The sequence below is a fragment of the Cardiocondyla obscurior genome, linkage group LG23 (assembly GCF_019399895.1).
Source record: "Cardiocondyla obscurior isolate alpha-2009 linkage group LG23, Cobs3.1, whole genome shotgun sequence".
Classification (NCBI taxonomy): Eukaryota; Metazoa; Arthropoda; class Insecta; order Hymenoptera; family Formicidae; genus Cardiocondyla; species Cardiocondyla obscurior.
Window position 1 is genome coordinate 1201257 of NC_091886.1, and position 20387 is coordinate 1221643.

At 32.5% G+C, this 20387-nt stretch overlaps 4 protein-coding genes across 13 annotated transcripts in view; 1 reads left to right on the top strand and 3 right to left on the bottom strand.

Annotated features, from left to right (window-relative positions):
* Positions 1–3: 3 nt before the first annotated feature.
* Fig4 (polyphosphoinositide phosphatase FIG4) lies at positions 4–5080 on the bottom strand. 2 transcript variants are annotated; one of them, XM_070671584.1, is made up of 14 exons: positions 4817–5080; positions 4508–4733; positions 3943–4107; positions 3226–3601; positions 2873–3119; positions 2600–2795; positions 2240–2438; positions 1587–2168; positions 1399–1511; positions 1087–1327; positions 799–1014; positions 460–639; positions 238–403; positions 4–165 (listed from the first exon to the last, which is right to left on the bottom strand). In XM_070671584.1, the coding sequence occupies exons 1-14, from the start codon at positions 4898–4900 to the stop codon at positions 76–78; spliced, it is 3081 nt and encodes a 1026-aa protein (XP_070527685.1). In that variant the 5' UTR covers positions 4901–5080; the 3' UTR covers positions 4–75. The 2 variants fall into 2 exon arrangements, with proteins under 2 accessions (XP_070527685.1, XP_070527686.1); XM_070671585.1 differs by lacking the exon at positions 3943–4107 and having other exon boundaries at positions 4817–5077.
* Positions 5081–5206: 126 nt separating this feature from the next.
* LOC139111343 (uncharacterized) lies at positions 5207–6438 on the bottom strand. 2 transcript variants are annotated; one of them, XM_070671588.1, is made up of 3 exons: positions 6267–6438; positions 5551–5682; positions 5207–5471 (listed from the first exon to the last, which is right to left on the bottom strand). In XM_070671588.1, exons 1-3 carry the CDS (start codon positions 6339–6341, stop codon positions 5328–5330), a joined length of 351 nt encoding a protein of 116 aa, XP_070527689.1. In that variant the 5' UTR covers positions 6342–6438; the 3' UTR covers positions 5207–5327. The 2 variants fall into 2 exon arrangements, with proteins under 2 accessions (XP_070527689.1, XP_070527688.1); XM_070671587.1 differs by having other exon boundaries at positions 5551–5700.
* A 211-nt stretch (positions 6439–6649) lies between these two features.
* LOC139111340 (uncharacterized) lies at positions 6650–14365 on the top strand. Of its 5 annotated transcripts, XM_070671583.1 has the most exons (6): positions 6650–6937; positions 7147–7290; positions 8389–8603; positions 8710–11804; positions 11952–13276; positions 13351–14365. In XM_070671583.1, exons 2-6 carry the CDS (start codon positions 7276–7278, stop codon positions 13360–13362), a joined length of 4662 nt encoding a protein of 1553 aa, XP_070527684.1. In that variant the 5' UTR covers positions 6650–6937; positions 7147–7275; the 3' UTR covers positions 13363–14365. The 5 variants fall into 5 exon arrangements, with proteins under 5 accessions (XP_070527684.1, XP_070527680.1, XP_070527679.1 ...); XM_070671579.1 differs by having other exon boundaries at positions 8392–8603; positions 8710–13276; XM_070671578.1 differs by having other exon boundaries at positions 6651–6937; positions 8710–13276.
* A 99-nt stretch (positions 14366–14464) lies between these two features.
* The window catches only part of Gaba-b-r3 (gamma-aminobutyric acid type B receptor subunit 3), a 57415-nt gene continuing 51492 nt past the window's right edge, over positions 14465–20387 (bottom strand). For 3 of the 4 annotated variants that reach the window (XM_070671576.1, XM_070671575.1, XM_070671574.1), the window contains exons 17-19: positions 17651–17851; positions 16947–17174; positions 14465–16674 (exon numbers count right to left, since the gene is read on the bottom strand). In XM_070671576.1, the coding sequence (XP_070527677.1) occupies positions 16010–16674; positions 16947–17174; positions 17651–17851 (1094 nt within the window). In that variant the 3' untranslated portion in view covers positions 14465–16009. Of the gene's footprint in view, positions 16675–16946; positions 17175–17650; positions 20193–20387 lie in introns of those variants that run through there. The other variant, XM_070671577.1, reaches the window with a different exon arrangement.

Consider the following 20387-nt stretch of genomic DNA (forward strand, 5'->3'; position numbering starts at 1 on the left):
ATATTGAGGTTTAAATTTAATTTAATCTTAATAATTCTATACATAAAATTTATATTAAATTAATTTTTTAATATTTTACTCAGTTGGTTCCATGAGCAGTTGATATTGTTTTGCATAAGTTTCATATAAATTTATATTTTTTGGATTTGGTATTGTACCACCTACCTATAAAAATATGTAAGTATTAATACAAATTTATTATATAATATTTTAATTATATGCAGCACATTTACTTACTGTAACTCTTTTCACATATTGCTCATATATGCTTATGTTTGCAGCTTTAACAGTAGGTACAGTAATTACAGCAGTCGTGCAATCGTGAAAAGGTGCTTGTTGAAACAATTTCGAACGCAGTTTATTATCTGTAGGATATGTTGCATTGCGTCCTATTAGAACAAATCTGAAAAAATAGAAACATTAAAATGCACTAAATTTTATGTTTGTAAAAACAGTTACCTTTTATATAAAATAATATCATTCCGTTTTGGATACTCGGGTTCTGTGCCATACACTTCTTTCATGGAAGGAAACAATGATTCAAATGATAGTAATTCCGAACTGTCTTTAGAAGTAATTAATTGATCGTCCATTTGTTGATGGCTTTCATCTTCATCTGAAATTGAACCCTCACTCGAGCTGAAATATGTAGTCGATAATATTAGTGGAAAATAAATACTAATTTCTAATTATAATTAATTTTGAAGAATAAAATTAATAATTAAATTCTATGTGTAACACGAGAGGCCACTTCGGCCGTCGCCGAAGCAAATGCCATATCTGTCTCACACAGTGTACCTTGCGCTGGATGTTGTGCTACTTGTACTGCTTTGACCAGTCATTGAAGGATTTTTCATGTTTAAATTTTTACTGCCCGCTTCTTCTCTCCGTCTACCTGGCCGTACACGAACGGCAAACGGACTATAGCAGGTTGTGAAGTGTGGCATAAAATCTCTAACAGAGTGACTTATTTTATATGCATATACTTCAGATAATAGAGACAACTCATATGGCCTAAAATAAAATATTTACATTAAATTTTTCATAAAACAAATTTATAAATTTGCATAAAATAAGTGATGCTACCTGTGATAATCGTAATAAATATCAAGCATTTCTTCCATTGAATTTTGCACTTGTATCATTTCTGAACAGGATTTAATTACTTCATCAAGTGCATTAGGAAGACATTTCAATACACTTTTATCCCACCATTGTGTTAAAAGTTTTCTTCTGCGTGAGTAGTGACAAGCAGGGAGATGATGGAGATAATAATCCGTTAAAATTTCCCATATTGGAGGCTTGCCTTCTTCAGGTATAAATAATCCTAAATTATACGGTATAATTAAAGTGATAATTATAAATTATTTAGAATTAATTAGATATTTGTTTATTTACCCAAAAATAAATTAATTGTATGTTGTTTTTCTTGATCACTAAATGTATTACTATAATATCTGCTTAAGGTTTGCATAATATCGTTACCCTGACTCGTCCATGGAGCAGTTTTTCTAAATGACAGTAGTTTTGTAGAATCAGAATTGTCTTTCTATTACTGTAATGTTTAATTGTAACAACTTGATTACCTGTACGTTTTAATTCGGTGCACTAATTGCGAACCACCATACTGCAGAGCTAAAGTATCCCCATGATCCTCATACAATTCTTCTAACATCCTTACACAATCAGAATCAAATTCAAGTTTAGGAGATTCTAGTACACCTAAAGCACATAATTGAAACCCTAAAGCACACTTTCCTATTGCAAACTGAGCTGTATTAGTTCGATCTAAACAATCCACACAATTTGTTCTAATAATTCCAGTTTGTACAATTCCTCTTTTAGTAAAACATTCCTTTACTTTATTTTCGATTTGATTACATTCGTTAATTTTATTGATTTCCGCATTTGAATCAAAATCATGTATGAAACTCGTTCGCTTGTTATACTCCATTTTACATGAAGAATTAATAGTATTTTTGGTGTCGTTTAAATTAGATGATAAAGTCGAACTTGAATTCGTCTTGTGAAGTTTCCTCGTATTACTATTTTGTGGTGAAAATAGATTTCTTTGATTGTAATAAGGATTTTGTGACTGATAAACACCAGTTTTTAATACAGCATTATAAGCAATGTTTGCTAAGCGTCCCATAACGTTAACTTTTTTTCTATAAAAATAACACGAAAATTAAAACAAAATTATTATTTTACGCAAATTTTAATATTAATATAAATTTACCTTTTACTCATACGTGCCATATCAAAGCTTATATATTGAATATGATGCTCTGGAGGTAGAAATTGATTCAAATATTTCACAGCCATACTTAATTCTTCACTTAGTGTACTTTCATGTTTCTTTTTTTCCCGTTTTTTTACTAAATTCAATATTATTATTGGCGATCCATATCTTTTTAACAGTTGATTGAAATGGGCTCCTGAAAATATTTTAATTGCAAAAGAGTTGTATATCGCAGAATAGAATCATTATTATTTGTATTTGTTTTACGCCCGTGGTAAAGAATATCAGTCATATTCCACGGGAGTGGAAGTGCGAAAATGAGCGTAGCGTGTATTAACGCAAATAATATATTAATACCTGCTGTTTCCACATAAGGATCAGGCAAATCACAAATTATAGTCGGTTTTGGAACCATTTTGCTAACATCCTGACTCCAATGTGCCGGTACCGATCCACGCATTTGTACAAAAGAACTGAATCGTCCCTTGCTTAAAGAACTCACTCCAGAATCATGAACAATTTGTTCCGTTTCTACTTCGTTTGCAACATCTCCCTAGATTTATATAATTACTGATCGAATATCTATAAGAGTATTTGATGAAATCTTTTTTTAAATGCATTTGTTCTTACATCGAAATTTGCACCACGTTTCAAAAAACGTGTTCCTGCATATTTGTTACTTCTTCGGGCAATAACGGTAACGTACATAGATCTTCCAAAAATGCTCACATTTGACTGCCCAATAAAGCCGTGTATTACGTACAATATCCATTCCGGATGCAAGTCTTTTTCCACAGGCTTTAAAAGATGAGAATTCCATACAAAACGACGCTGTGGATTACTACGTATACCGTAATCTAAATATTTTTCACCTTTACTGTAAATATATTATGCATTATTATATTAAATGTATATTTTCAAATTTTCCGAAAAAATCTATATTAATATAAAAAATGTAAAATTCAGCATAAAGTATAACATACCATTCAGTCTGCCAATCTTTTCTAGATGCCCACATATTAAAAAAATCTTCAGAGTCATCTGATTCTAAAGATTCTTTTTCATTAATATTATCGGCAAAAATATCAGATTTAATACACGTTGGTGGTGCCATATTACTTTGAAAAGTATGTGATATATCGTACGAATAACTGAAGTAAAAGTTGCTACTGAGATCAATACTTTGAAACATTTTCACATATCTCTGTTCATCAGGGTGGAAAATTCGTATAACATCATTTGGTATATATATCATTGATGTATCTTCTATTTTATATATTGTGTGATGACCAATAACTGCAACTCGACGACGTTTTGTAACTAAGATTATGTAATATCCCTCCAAAAAACGTATAAACCCTGCAAAAATTTTTTTATAAAATATGTGTATAGCTTGGTAGCATTTTACATCAATTCTTTTGCATGATATGTAATATTCATGCATTTAGTCTAATTACATCATATGTGAGAATTATTATAAATATATAGAAAAATGTCCCAACATGCTTAAAAAAAAAATATGTACATACATACCATAATATATCATGCTGTCTGATTGTGAATATTAATTCTATCTAATTAATTATACAGGGTTTTCAATTTTTTGGGAGTGCATATTATTTTATCAACAAATTTTTTTACAATAATTATATATGTCTACCTTCTTCAGCTCTGTCAATAAAAAGCTTATTATGCCTTACCAAGAAGGGCAAAAGCTGGCACTAGCCTGGGAAACATGTCTCTCTGCCACATATTCTTCCAGGTAAATTTAGTTTGTGTCGGTTTGTGCAGTGGTTTTTGTAATTCTTGTTGCTCAGGCTCCTCTGATATTCCCAAACTAGGTGCAGGTTCTTTACTATTTTGGCCTTTATTAGCAAGCAAATGTAAGTAAGCTAAGTTTCATATAAAGTAATTAACAATGATTCCAATAAAATGCTTTTAGTATCTGATGTGTATAAATGATATTAGTAATATCATGTAATAAGTTTCATGTATGATGTATAGGAAAATTAAATACCATACCATGAATAAAGCTTGAAACACTGAGGAGCCTAAGCTTTATTTAACAATATAAAATAATAGAATAAAAGAAAGACCATAGATAATTATTTAAAAAGTATCATAGATAATTATTAAAATAAAAATATACATAACTACATGAGTAACTACACTAAACACATAACTACAAAAGCTTTATACGTGCAAGTAATACTTTTATAATTATTACTGTGCATTGCAAGAAAAATTAATGCATAGTGATCTTACCTATAATTCCGAAAGCAGACACAACACGCGCAACACCACCCAAATTGTTGCGTTGTCCTGCTCGCGTCCGATTACCCATGTCAATCATATTAACAAGATCTTTTATCTCATCCTGAGTATATTCTCTCTTATCATCGACTACAACTAATTCTCTCGGTTCCATCCTGTCAATTTTCAACACTCGGAAACGTGTTAATGTGTTATTAGATCCCATTAGATAGAATCGCTATAAAGAAATAAACAGTGAGAAAACTGTCTCGAAGTAAATTAGAAAAAAAAAGTGTTAAAATGTCAACTTGTGAAACTTACAGATTTTGTCTCGTATAGAGCAATTTTTTGTATAGATGAAATAATTGGATGGAATACCATGGTTGGTTTTCCTTGTTCGTCCATGGCAGTGTAATATTTGTTACAATTTTATATCAAGACACACGATGATAAAACCGAGCTGCCAAATCTTAAACGTTTTGCATCTTTGGCTTTATACTGTTTAAAGCAAGTGATACGAAAATATAACCTTTACTTTATCGAACCATTTTAACCTTTATTCCTAATTTGTCCAGAGGGCGTCAATAGTGTATTTCTCAGCTTGTCGTTGTAAAAAAAATTAGAAAGCAAATATACACAAATAAAAATATGAGAGACTCATAGTTTTACCATAATTCTGAACGTACGAAATTAAAAAAAAATCGCTATTAATTTTTTTCTTCAATTCGACATAATTATTTTTTTATTATTTTCCGGTATACACATTTGTCAATACAGAATAGTCATACCAGAAATCTATACAATTTTATTATCTACATGTTACTTATTCTATTTAGATAATATTCAAGCATTCTTTCGCGATAAATACAGCTGATTGTACCGTACAGATACCGATGTATGCAGCTGTGAACAAGACCAGTGCTTTGTCTTTTCTACCACCTGCGATGTATACTGGTACGTCTGCATTCAGTGCATTCTGCAATAAAAAAAAAAATTATTTTAAAAATCTCCATTCAAAATTTATATAAATGTAAATTATTAACATGTATATTTACTTGATAGTGCTTGAACTTTGCCCATATTTGCGGGCTAAGAGTGCGTGGTTTTTCGGTGCAATAGTTCGCCTTCGGCGTAACCGTTACCGGTTTCGTTTTGACGGAGTCATAAATAATTGTTGGCTCGGACTTCTGCAAAGGAAGAGGAGACTGAAACAACATACATAATTATTGCTCCCTTACTGTATAAACATATGAACGAAACTCGACATATTAAATACAAAATTATTTTATCCATCTTTTTTTCTCTATTATAGACGATATATAGATAAAAATATTTATAGAATATAGACTGAATATGTTCTATGTATGCACAATAATCATTAAGTTTTCAATCTATTAACGAAGATTATCACAGATTAATTTTACATGTATATTTTATTTATTAAACTAATAATTATTAAAACATCGTGTCAATAAGATCTGATAAAGGTGTTACATGAACGCGGACTGTACTCGACATGGCCGAATCGTTGCTGTACGGCCTGTACCTTCTACAATTTTACATTCGATAATTAAATATAATGAGAAAACAATTGACAAGCAATTTTACATACGAAGATAAAATTCGGAAATAAAAACGTTAACACCTGCGATTCTGCGGAAATAATTAAATGCGAGGATCAACGATACCCTTTGGACAGAGCCATGGTAAGATCAAATCGTCACGTTTATTAATTTTCGAGCGTGTAATACAAACGTGCAACATCACTTACGATAGGATACAGCGGCTGCAAATTAGTAGACGTCTTCAACCTGCCAGTAAACTGGTTGTAATTAAAAAAGGGCATTTTTGGTAGTTGCGCAACCAATTTCCAGCTGACGATCCTAATCGCTTCTGTGTGATCACTGAATTATCAGGTATAGAAGGCGTAAACATTTTCCGTTGCAAGTGGCGCAGCTGTCGAGTTATGAGAGCTAACCTAAAGCTTCAGGCGGAAAGTCGAATAGATAAAAGCATCTAAATCTGGAAGCCTTACATGTCTTTCCGCCACAGCTCTTGATATTTTACATAGAAGGAAAAATATTTAAGTCTGAATATTTTTCTTTCTTTTTTCTTATCGTATACATATAAGAATGTCAATATTATATAATTATTATATTTATTTTTATGGTAATAATCGATCGTTGCTGCATGGATGCGCGTAATAATATTTGATAAATATTGTTGTCATTAAATTTATATGTAAGTATAATTTCTTTTAATAAGAAAGATATCATTATTTTATTATACAACCGGAATATCACTGATCCGACTCACAACACTAAAATATTTTACGAAACCAGCGCACTCTAACAGAATATTATAAGGTTAGACATAGTTGCAAGGACTCTCCAACCCTGCTCCAACACTCTCCAAGAATATTGAGTGGATTGTGCTAAAACGGTATTAATTCTGTTATAATAATACTTTACTATACTCATATCATGAAATATAAACTGGACTTTGATGAAAACATTAAGTTGAACTCCAGTATCAATAATTTTAGCTTTTTTTTCACATATGAGCATAGCTAGCACTCAACTCTTGAAATGTTACAATGCATATTTATGTCATCATGAGGTATAAATGACATGTTTTTTGTTTTGTTTCAGGTGCTTTGTAAGAGAATCACAGTAAGAGAAAGTTGTTGAGACAATTTGTTATCTCAGAAAAGTAAATAACACACATAGATCCAGAAGTATTTTGTTCTCTAGTACCTGTATTTTTATCCATACACATATATGATGGACATAAAGGTAATTCTTTACTTTATACAGATCAAAGCATGTTTTGGATTGTTATAAATATATGCTTGACATATACACAAATATTACATGAATAACAGATATACAGATATTATAAAAATACACTACTTTTTTTAATTAGTTAATTGATCATATTTGTAGTAACATATAATACTAGTATTCTTTATTAATTTATCATTGCATATGTATTTAGTTGTGATTGATTATAGTTTTGAAATACATGTCATATCATTGATATAATTTTTAGGATTTAGAAAGGACTTATATTAAAGGACTTTTCAATTCCGAATGACATTTACTTTGTAATTTTAGTCAACCATTAAAATTAAAACTTCAGGGACTATCATTCTGTGAAGCCAAATGGTATTGAATTGTATATTACATTATGAGATTATAACATAAAAGTTATTACATTTTTTTTAATCAATTAATTAATTATACATACAGAAGCATATGCTGCTAGTATTTTTTATTGATTTATCAATACACATGTATTCAGTTATAACTGATAGTAATTCTGAAACACATGTCTTATATTTTTTTATATAAGTTGTATTGCATGATTAATATTAATGCATTGACATTAATGATAAATGCTTGAATATTGCCTGATCAATGCCAAAACAGCTCTCACCAAACATGTATGGTTTCTTATAACTGTACATTATGGCAGCTCTATCATTTGTTATCTTACCGACAGAGTGCCAACAAACTCAAGGCATCTCATGGCTGAAAAATGTACAGTTTTGTGATGTACAACTTTGTGGTTTACAAGAGTGTATTAATACATTTAATTAGATTTTATGTAATATGATAGAAATGCTGTAACAAATAATAATGGTAAAGTATTAAGCATATGCAAAAATCAAATTTTACAGTTGTAAAACTTATACTATGCATTCATGGTGTTGATTAATGGTGGATGTGTGTAAAGGAGCCCACTCTAGTATCTTGTACACAGAGGAATATTGCAAAAATATTAACTAAATCATATAAGCTATAAAAAATCCTGCAAGAATTATTTAAAATTATATTTTAACTGAAAACTTAATATCTTTTATCCAGAAATTGATAATTATTTACTTTCAGAAGCGTTTAAGATCAAGGTCCCAACTCATTGGACCAAAAGTGTATAAGAATAAAAGACTTGATGAAAAATGGGGAACAGAATATCATACAGCTATACAGGAAATTGTATTCGGCAGGCAGTGTCCCCCTTATGTCCCAGCAGAACCACCAATGTCCATGACTGAAGATAATATAGAGAGTGGTCCTTTGTATGAGTGTAAACAATGTAAAGATGGGTGAGTTTGTAATAAAATTTATATTTTAACAGTCAGGTTAAGATGTGATAAAAGTTTATTTTACTTGTTATTTAACTGTGTAATATGTGAATAATTCTTGTTTCAGTTTTCGTTTTCAAAGTAGTTTTGAAGAACATAATAAACGACACAGTTGGATTTTAGGACTTTGGTGTCACCGTTGTTTTGATACTATATGTACTCATCAAAATAAGGATAAGCCTACTGCAAAATGTTATAAATGTTATAAATGCTTACAAGAGGTTACTGAAAAACGTGCGTATTTGCGAGCAAAAAGTGAACACGGCCGTCAAAAGAAGGGAGCCGTAAAAGTATTCTATAATCAATGCCAATTTATAGAACACATGAAAATGCATCGATTAAGCTCGGTAAATATGGCTGATTTAATATTAATGCCTTTACCTGTCGGCATGAGTGACAGTGATTGGTCTTCTGATTTTGAAATATTATGTGAAGCGCTTATGGAACGGGCATTTTTATCGCGTAAACACATAATTGATTGGTTAAAAACTCATGAATTGGAAGATAATTGGTGGAAATTGGTTAATGGCAAAAGTAACATCAATTTGATAAGCGAAATTGTCGAAAATTATGGAGGTCGACAATTATTTAAAACTACATTAAAGAAGGATATAAAATCCAATTCTAGTGTTATACATAGATCTAACAATAATTCTCCAAACATTGAATTTATTGACAATAGTTTAATAAATCAAGATACAAATAGTTCTACTGATACAGCCTCTGACAAGGGTATTGAGGAAAACGAAGATAATCCATGTACATCAACTGATATTACTTTTGTAGATTGTGGGCCTACTTCACTACATTTACAACCTGAAATATCAGAGAGTTATACACATAAAGAACAAGAAACAATACAAAAGACAATAACTTGTCATGCAACTAGTACAGCAGGAATAATTAATTTAAACAAAAACGCTTTTAAAGATCATCACAAAATAGAAACTAACGATAATCGTTCTAATAAAAACTTGATTATTGAATCATCTTTGAATGATATGCAACAAAATAAAGTTCAATGTGTTGTAAATAAAACTGTAGAGAATAATTCTAGTATAACTAACATTACTAAATGGCCTAGCAAAAGCAATTTTGTTAAAACTGTCAGTCCATTTTCTGCTAATCATAATAGAATAACTAAAATTGATGTACATAATTTTGAAAAAAATTATTCAACATCAAAAGCAAATAATAATTCTAAAGTATTAACTGTCCACGATTCAAAGAATATTGCAGCAATAATTAGTCAACTTCCACCTGACCTTCTTACCAACACAAAAGTGCTTGTTATTCCACAGAAATTATGCAATATTATTTCTCGTAACGAAAGCGAAGTAAACATAAAAAAAGATTCGAGCATTTCGACAGTAGATAATGATGGTATAGATTCCAATACGTTAACACAGAAAACGAGTGATTCCAATGTGAAAAAAGAAGAAACCACTAAAAAGGTTATGATAAAAGATGGAAAGAAGTACATTATTAAATGTAAAAATACAAATGAGACAAGTTCTTCTAATTTATCAATTGTAAAAAATCCTATAAAAGCTGTAAAACAATCACCTTTTGAATCTAGCATTTTAAAAACAATGATATTAGCCTCAAATTTGAAAGAAAGCAAAAATACTTGCGTAAATCAAGCAAGCTTATTTAATAAGAATGTTTCAATAGCTCCTCTTCCTTCTCTCCCTTCCCTCCCCTCAACATCTTCTCTTTCAATACCTCCTCTCGTAACATCTTCCAAATTATCTAATAATTCAGTACAATCCAATGATGAATCACATGCTAAAGAAACTCAGGACGTGCCAAAATTACAGAAAGCACCTCCGCATTTAATTTCGATATATCCAGTTCAAAATTATATATTCGAATCGATATCATTGATTAACAATGACAAAGGAGATCTTTGTATGGACGTAAAAATAATAGAGCGTATCGCAAGAGAAAGCTTTCGAGATGTATGTGATGTAATTGTAAAATATAAACGAGAAATGTTTAATGAATTTTACCAAATGAACAGTTTAGAATTGAAAGAACGAATGGCTCATTTAAGAAACGTTAGTTCTGAAATAAAACAAGTTTTGAATTTTATCCCAAGCAACGTTTTTAAGGAGAAGTTAAGAGCTGTCCGAGTTCTTCAATGTATATTAGATGAATGTTTTAAAAAATATAAGAACGTACAAGAAGAAGAAAAAATTCAAGATAAAGACATTCTAATATATGAATGGGAAACGAGAACTGACATGACACTAAAGTGTTTTTTATGCAGAAAACTTATGAAATCTAAGTCGTATATACCTGGATTTTCAAAATTGCCCAAGATTGATGGATATTGTTCATGTTATAAAAATGTTTGTCATGAGTGTCGGTCTTGTCAAGAACACATCGCACAGTTTATTGCACATCAAAACTATCACAAGCAGTCGAAACCTCACGTTTGTCCAGATTGCAATTACAAATTTAATGATGCTGTGTCTTTAGAAGTTCACCTATGGACTGTTTGCTTTCATACATTGAAAAAACTTATATATACGTGTAAAGTTTGCGACATAGATGGTTTTAAAGATTTAGAATCAGTTACTAGACATTTTGTCATCATGCATAGCAAAAAGAAGATCGGCTGCGAAGATTGTTTACGAGTATTGCCTTCGTATAATGAGTACATACAGCATTGCACAGAGATGCATTCCTCTAAAACGGAATACAATCCAACACGGATAGTAATATGTAAATTAAGCAATGTCGCTTTACGCTGGGAGAATTATATGACATATTTAGAAAAGTATCCAGCAATTCGAAAAGTAATATGGTTTAAATGTCCTTTTTGCCATTTGACGACTACAGATAACAAACATGTAAAAACGTTACTGAATGACCACATGCGGAGTAAACATATGGAACAAATGTCAGACATTCTTTCTGTAGAAGCATTTATTAAAATTTTTGGTCAAAAATTGGCAGAAAAAAATGAAATGGGCAACGTATCGTATTCAAATTTATCATGTACTACAGTTGACGACGTAGTGCCGAAAATTGTGAGTACTCGAACTATCAGCTCTGAAACATTTGAACATGGCTCACAAGATGTGGATTCTATGTGGTCTACAAATACTAATATAGTTAACGAAGAAAATCCACAAACAATGAAAAAAATTGATGGTAAGGAAAAACAAGATTTATTACCCAAAATACTTAATGTTACATCAATAAATGATCTCAAGCTATCTACTTATATATCTAAGGAAACAATTCCACAACTTATTGAAACGAAAACGAAATCCAATTTTCCATCTTTTCAATTTGTAGTAGACAATGAAGCCAAAAATGTCAATTTATCTGTGAGTAAAGAAGCGTCAATGGAAAATAATGACAAATCAAACACCAACGAAGAAACAACAGAGACAAAAAAGCCCGATGAAGATAACAACGAATCAACAATGAATGCTGTATATATTTCCAATTTGGAGAAGCCTTTATTAGATACAATTCGTGTAAATTTGCCAATCACATCTGATAAAATAGATTCAAATTCTACGTCTGAAGAAAGCACAAACAGCCGCATAAAAATAGTTGACTTTAGAAAAATATGTAAACCGGACGTTGAGCAATTCGTTATCACGAAAATGTTCAATTTACAAATGAAAGATGAAAATGCAGGTATGGGAGATCCTCCTCCGCTTGTAAAGTTTCCAAACTATTTACTTGAACCTATAGAAATTAATGAGTTAGAAAATAAGCCTGTAATTAATTTAGAAAAATCGAAGGTTCTTATTCAACAAATATCCGATGAGTCGAAAATGCGAATCTGTGTAGGAACAGATACGCATGAGGAAGGTATTGATTATCTGTGTCACTTATGCGAAGAACCGATTAATTCGTCCTCTTTTGTGGCGCGAAAACACTTTCGTGAAAAACATTCAGACGAGTACAAAGTGACGATACTCACTCCGCAATTGTCACAAATGTCATCTGATTTTATTAATAATGGTTATAAATTATTTATAAATAACAAGAAGCGGAAATCGGACGGTACGTTACTTGCAGCAAAAAGAAAACGTCGATGGACACCGAAGAAACACATAGAAATGAAAGACGCAAGTCCACCAACAGGATTATGCGTGAAACAAGAGACGGCGGAAGACGATGAAGGTAATTTTGTGTGCAAAAAATGTGGACAACGATGCACTGACATGTCCGATTTAAGAGAGCACATCGCCGACAATCACCGATTAAAGGGCCGTTACATGATATGTCTGGAATGCGGTGAAAACTTTGTGGTTGCGCCTAGCTTGCAAATGCATCTTAAAGCATTCCATGGTATAGATGATCCGATCAATTATATGAATCAAAATCCTTCTTATGCGCCTAATGACAGCGATTTGCAAACGGAAGGAAAGCCAACAGTGGCTAATCAATGTTACGTTTGTATGGCAGTTTTTGAAGATAAAGCTGCAGTAGATAAACATCTGAGGGTGCATGGCATGGCTTTTCTGAATCATAAAAGGATAGAAGCGAAAAATGCCTTGGAAAAAAAAATCAACACGGAGGAAAATAAACCAAGTATTAAACAAGAAGTAAAAGAGACTGAAAAACTAGACAAACCAGCAGAAACCATTTTAGAAAAAATTAATGTAAGTAATTCAATTAATTATTCTTGTTAAAAATTATTCATTTTGTCATTAAAGTTAAGCATTGATTATTTCAGGCGGCAATATAGCTACAAAAGATGAAACTAAACGTTAAGAAGAAATATGTGTGAAAAAAGACAATTTCGTAATATAAAGGATTCATTAATCTCAATTGTATACTGAAAAGCAGATATGGCATTTGCTGCGACGAGCGGCGACGGCGGCTGGCGTACGTGACTTCCCTCTCTCTCGACCGCCGAGTGCGGGGAGGTGTAGCGTGTGTAGGCCGCGTTCCCTCTCAGTCCTCGGTAACCGCTGCTCTGCGACACATCTACGCGCGCGCTTCATGTGAGATTCGACGCACATCACGCCAAGATCACGTACGCTGGCCGCCGTCGTAGCACCACGAATGCCATTTCTGACGGTGAGTGTACGATCGTTTCTTCATATTTGCGTGTTCAACTTTTCAGTGGTTTTTTAATATTGTATCAATAAATAATTCATATCTCTCTTTTTACTATACGAATCTTGTAACATATTTTCTCATCTAATATTACTGTTTAGTAAAAACGAAAATGTTATTTATTAATATCCAATCATATGAGCAAAACGATAAAAAGCAACAGTTTATTAATTAATGTTTTAAATAATACTTACGTTATCATTGTACGTTATTGAAAAAGTTCTTTATGAAATGTATATATTTACTTTTACCTACTATACATATAAGACAATATATGTATAGTTAATGCAAAAATAATTTATATTAACAATAATTATTAAAAGAATATATAATTACGTATATATGCTTACGTACGATCGTATACATTTAGACAAGGTATATGTTTTTCAAGTATAATTTATATTAACATTTATCCCTTTTCTCTATAAAATTTAACGCTTAATAGATAAGAGCTAGATCGTTGTAGACGTTTATGATTAACACATGAATAATTCATAATATGCGAATTTATATAAAAGATAAGAAATTGTAAATAATTATTTTATTGTAATGGGACTTTTTGTATTCTATTATTTTAATTATAAATTTTGATTTATAATAATGTCACAGAATAAAAAATTTCTACATTAGTTAAATATCTGTCACACTAATTATCCTTTCTTGCAGAATTGGGATGGATATTAACAATGCTCAACTTAATAAGAATAGACAAAAAACAAAAAAAAATATATATATATAGTTCTTTATTACATCATTCTTATTTGCAGAGATTGCACAATGCTGATTATTGCTTAATCGATAGAATTTCTTATTGATTGACACATCAAGATACTCGAATTACGAAATCAGTCGGATAACAAGACTTTGGAAGGAAACGTTTCGGGAATATGCCTTCTTACCACTTGTTTTATCTACATATTTATACATATATGCTTATACTTGGCGGCATGAAAATATCGGTACGTTCCAACGTACATGTTCAAGTATGTTACAAATAAAATGTGGTATTCTTATTTTAAATCGCTTTATTCGAGCAGATATATTTTCATTGCACATGAACGCAGGTACTAGAGAAAAGATTTGGGGCACTGAACACTTTGATTGCAGTCCCGTAAGAGTATTTATACTTTGTCCTCTCTGAAATATATAGTTTTATAATTGCACAATTATTCTATTTTCGAATTCTGTGAATATATTACCGATTGTAAATTAAGTGATATTAAACTTTTCCTTTTTAATCTCCAATTTTTCTTAGTAATCACTATTGAACAACATAAAATTTTTATGTATTCTTGAAAACAATATTTTTTTATAATTTATATTAGAACCAAAGTTACTCATTTAACGAAACAATTTTTTTTAAGATATTGGTCCCTTTTTACAATTTTTTTATGACAAACGTATACTCTTACGGGTCTTAAAATTTGCTTTTTTTAATTTTTTGGCACAGTTACTAGCAAATACACATTTTTTAAATATATTTATTTTTAAGATTGCCTTGCGTTAGTTCACGATCCTCGCAATTGGGCATTTACATGAACAAGAAACCTATTTTTTTTTTCCATATTTACACGTACGTCACTTTGAAGAGTTCCGCACGATCATGACGCACTATTCCGCTTATTGATTTGAGCACGAATAAAGTCGACTCTCGCGTCAAGTTGAGCCAGGTATCTATATTGTCTTTTCCCTTTGGTAATCTATATTGTATTGACGGTGTCGATTTTATAGCGTTCCACTGCTGTTTCCGACACTATTAATATGACGCTTAATAAATAATCAATCATAACGTTAATTAATAAACGACATTGCCATTACTTAACGTTGATTTTTGAATTGACTATCGAAAGGTCTACTTAATTTTTGAAATATTAATTTAAAACTATGTATTATAATATATGCTACATTATATTATTATAATATTATAATCTTGATGTGTTGTATGCACAGATTCTGTTGCAAATTTTAATCCGTAACACGTTTTGTTTTCTATTTACTTATTATCTCTTATCATGCTGCATTCTTTTGTCTATCACACAAAACATCTAAATAGAGTTTTTCAATTTGTGTTAGATTGTCTAAGCGACTACAGTAGTTAAAAATTTTGATAGAATCGCTGTCCTACTTTTAAAAAGACTTTGAAATATTAAATGTCGCGAGTGGAACACGAAAAAATCAACGTTTTGTCCCTGATACATCTTTCCTCTTTTGAATTTTAATAAATTTCATATTATTTATTTAGACAAACTGTTTATCATCACGTGCACGATATTTTACGTTATAGAAGTCGATTTTTTCTCTTCGCGGGAAGTACCGACGTGACTTTCGATATCAGCTATTGATTCCTTGTCTGAATTATCTACGTCGATCATTGTAATCACTGGTCTTGAATGAGCCTTCGATTCTTGATTAAAATTCAAATTGACGGTATCGTGTCGAGTCTCTGGAGTAGAATCGTTTTTTAAAGATATAGAATCGCTAATGGCACCAATTATTTTTAGGGACGAAGAGGACGACGAACTTGACCGCGTCATTTTTAACTCAGCAGGACTAACTGTCTCCTCGCTGTCGTTTTCTCTGAACAGTTTCCTTAGATCGCTACCCAGTCTTGCATCGACTGGACTCATCTTCGAATCTACGGTAATAGTCAGAGCTAAGGAATCCGGTGGTTTCTTGGCACTGACATTGGTAAATTCGCCGAAAGGAACCTTAATCGTGCTTGCGGTCCATACGTCGGAATTGGGACTGCACGAACCACGAGACGTTGTTTGGGTGGCCTTTGGTTTCGTCGCATCATCCATCGAGTGCCAACGATGTGGTCTTATAGCCGATGTACTTTGTGCTATGGCGCTTAAGCTGTTCGCCGGGATTATTCGATGAGGAAAACGAGGTGAGCCACGTATCTTTTCTCGAGAGGATGATTGACTCGAGCTTGTTTCTGAAATATTTTTAACATTGCAAAATTAAAATTTAGAAGAAATTAGAAGAAATTTTCTGTTTATAACATCGCTATGAATTAATTATAAAATTTATTATGCAGCATAAAAAAAACTTGAATCTCGATTCTTTTTCTTTTTCGAGAGAGAAAATATAATTTTGTAAATTTATAAAAACCATGAAGTTGCAATGTATTTGATGTTTTTGTAAATGTAAAAACGTGAAAAAAATGCGTGTTTAATTAATGTAATATATTGAAATCAAGTCACTTACGTGGCGGTAAGCTGAAATTTACTTTAGGCTCGCTACTTTCCTTGCGTCGTAACCCTAGGCTCAACCTACGGTCTTCCTCACTAGTAATGCTAATTATTGGTCCTGAACCGCAGCGCGTGTGAGGAGAGTGAGTGCCTTGGGCATCTACCTGGCAAGTAGAAGCAGCTTTCGCGCCGGGTACTAAACCAGCAATGTAACCCATGTGGACTCGAAGCGCTGACGCAACCCCTAATAAAGATAAAATTTAAGCAAGATAAGCCGCATAAATTAAATATGCAGATTATTTGTAGGAAATGCGAGAGTTGAACATGAAACAAACCATATTTATCAAAATGACAAATCTATAATATTATATAATATACAATAATTTCTCTATTCTATATCGATTCGTAAACAATTATGATACCGCAATATGAACTGAATCTAAATAATTAAACATTTATTTCTCGTAAGTACGAATTTTACGAATAAACGAAAAGAACAAATGACGTCGATATAACACGCGAGAAGACCCAATTCGAACTTTTTTCACCTTTATTTTAAATTTCCCATAGCTGCACGTGCTTTTGTAAAAATGTTCCTTTGTGAGAGAAATTTACTCGCTTCTGACGTTGCAATATACGTGTAGTTAAATCGTATCTATATCACATCGCTTTAAGGTGTAAAGTGCTTTTATTCTTTTATTCTCTGGCGCTTTCTCTTACCAGTGAACGATGCTGTGGAGGTTTTTCTGCTACTCGGCCGGCTGCCGAAGAGACTGAAGAGTCGTTGAAAAACGCCCAGCCGATTCGGACCCTCAGTTTCCCGACGACGATGTAGCTTGTAAAGGTCGGCCAGGCTTTGTCTGGGATCGCCGGGCTCCAGATCCGGTTGACTGCTAAATGCTACGGTACCGCGGCGTATGCCTAATTTCAACAAGGGTCAAACTTGTACATAACGCGAGACCACATTATGCGCCGAGCGATCATTATGATGGACGCGCATTATCGAAGCCTGGATTTCTACTTAGCCATCGGCATTTCATATAATCGGAAACGCGTGCGAATTTAGACATTTATGCGAGGCCGAGTCACAGATCCAACGAACGTATTTCGTTCTTTATAAATGATAATTCCACGTGGATACGAATCGAAAATCTTTTTACATCTGCTCTCATCGGTTCACGTTATTTATTTTAATCCACGACCTTATATTTTTATCTTCTAACGTTAATATAATTTTGCCAGACTAGACAATCGTTTATTTCATTCGGGTTTATCGCGATACGAGTACTTGGAAATTTTGCTCCTTATTGAGATCAGTATTCTCTTATTCCGGTGTAACGTAATCGGATTACGACTGCAGCTTCGAAATGGAAATTGTCCTTAAAATAGGAGATAAAGAAGGTAAAGAATGTATATATATATATATATATATATATATATATATACATGTCTCTCGTAATAGAGAAACATATCTAGCTGTTTCTTGTTTAGTCTTTCTTTTCCGTGCATTTTTAAAACTGCAAGTTGAAACGTTCTTCGAACGTTACCATTAATGAAATCATTACTATTTCAAATTGTTCTAATTAATTTATAATTACACTTGTATCGAGAATATTCGGAAAACCGTGAGTCGTTATGTACCTCGATAAAAGCGACTTGAATCTTTAATTTTGCGAGACATGTGGCAGTGATACTTTGACATATGAAAGAGCTCGAGATCGATAATTACTAAATATTTCCGTCATCTGAGTTTCAGTGCGCGGGCACTGCAATATGTGGCGAGTACATCATACATCACGTATGTACGCAATATGTAATTTACATAATGCGAATATGTGTACTAGGTATTCCATATTACCGGCGAAGAATAGCTTTCCGCGATAATGTCTCGATAAATTAGAAGCTGACAATTTTTTAACAACTGAGATTGCACTTGTTGTTTTAATATACGTGTCCTCTTTTTTTTTTTTTAATTATAGCATAAATTGCGTTAGTATTAAGATCCAGCTGCATTCAAATAGTAAAGATATGTCAAATTAGGTCACCGGAGGAACCGGTTTTTCGGAGAAAATGATTTTCGAAATTGTTTAAAGCGTTTGTGACCCTTCGACGACGATGAGAGACCCTCCGTATGCATGCATACACATAAACGCGCACCCTTTGACCTCGTTCGATCTAGTCATGGTGGATATTCAGAAATATTGGGGTGGAACGCGCAGTCGGCGTGCAGACTAGTATTCGGCGTACGTACTCGTATGCAGATTTGTCTGAACTTATCGAGGGAATTCGGAATTTTGGATTGTAATGAGCGACTTGGATGACCGATATAATACGCGCTGAAAACGCATCGGCTCTCGTTCGAGCTCTTGCCTGCCAATAATACTGAATTGGCGTTTCTGCGATCATGGTCAAGTTGAAGCAAACGATAATTGGTACACGCGGAGCACGGGGTACTCGATACATGTCTTGCGCTCCGGCGTATCGTCGTCGGTGAATTATCGGAGCGTAAATATGCATGCGCATGACAGTTGAAAGCGGATATTCCGCAAGGGAAATGCGCGGTATTTGCGCTGCAAATGGTAAAGTGAGACGACAACTTTTCGAGGCGAAAGTTTCTCTTTGTTAGCGCGAGAGCTTGACAGATAGCAATAAATAAAAGCAATTACGAGATAAACATATCGCGCGCTTCATTATGTAAATGAACAAAAGAATTGCGAGTGACTATTATACTTTTATCATTTTTTAATTTTTGCGTGTAATCTGTAAAAAAAATTAGATTAATTAAAATGAGAGAGGGAGAGAGAGAGAGAGAGAGAAAGGTATTTACTCTCTGCAAAATTGAATAACTATCTACCGCTATTCAACGCAACTCCCTGTAACTGTTGAGTCTAAAGTTAAATACTTTTAAAACTCTATTTTAAAGAAGATTGACTATTGCTACTTCACTCCGTCGAGGTCTTGTTTCGCGTTATATACAAAGCTTCAAAAACACAATGTTAATTCCTGCGACAATGTCTTGAATACTAAATTTGCATGCATATATTACTTTTCTCTGTAGAAATAATTACTTCGTCAAATCTAACTTAGAAAGTACGCGTAAAAAATCTTGAAAGGGGATTTAAATGACAATTTTCTTTCTACGCTAACTTTTCCTAACGTTGAGAACTCTTTCTCACGCTTCAACTCAGGCAGACGAGCGTGAGTGAATGTTTTTCAAGCAATTACGTGCAATAAAGGAATCTCTGTCACCTTCCATGGACATCTGATCGACGGTAAAAGAGAACGACGAAGTGAGAAAAACATTAATACTATGGCTCCTTCTTTCTCCCTTGTTAACACAGTTCGATTCGTCGTGCATGTTTCGGAACGTCTATTCCTGTCTTTCGATACTTTCGTTTCAATCTGCCAGTTATACTTTTGTCACGTTCAGTTCAAGTATAAACACCAGCCAAACTTT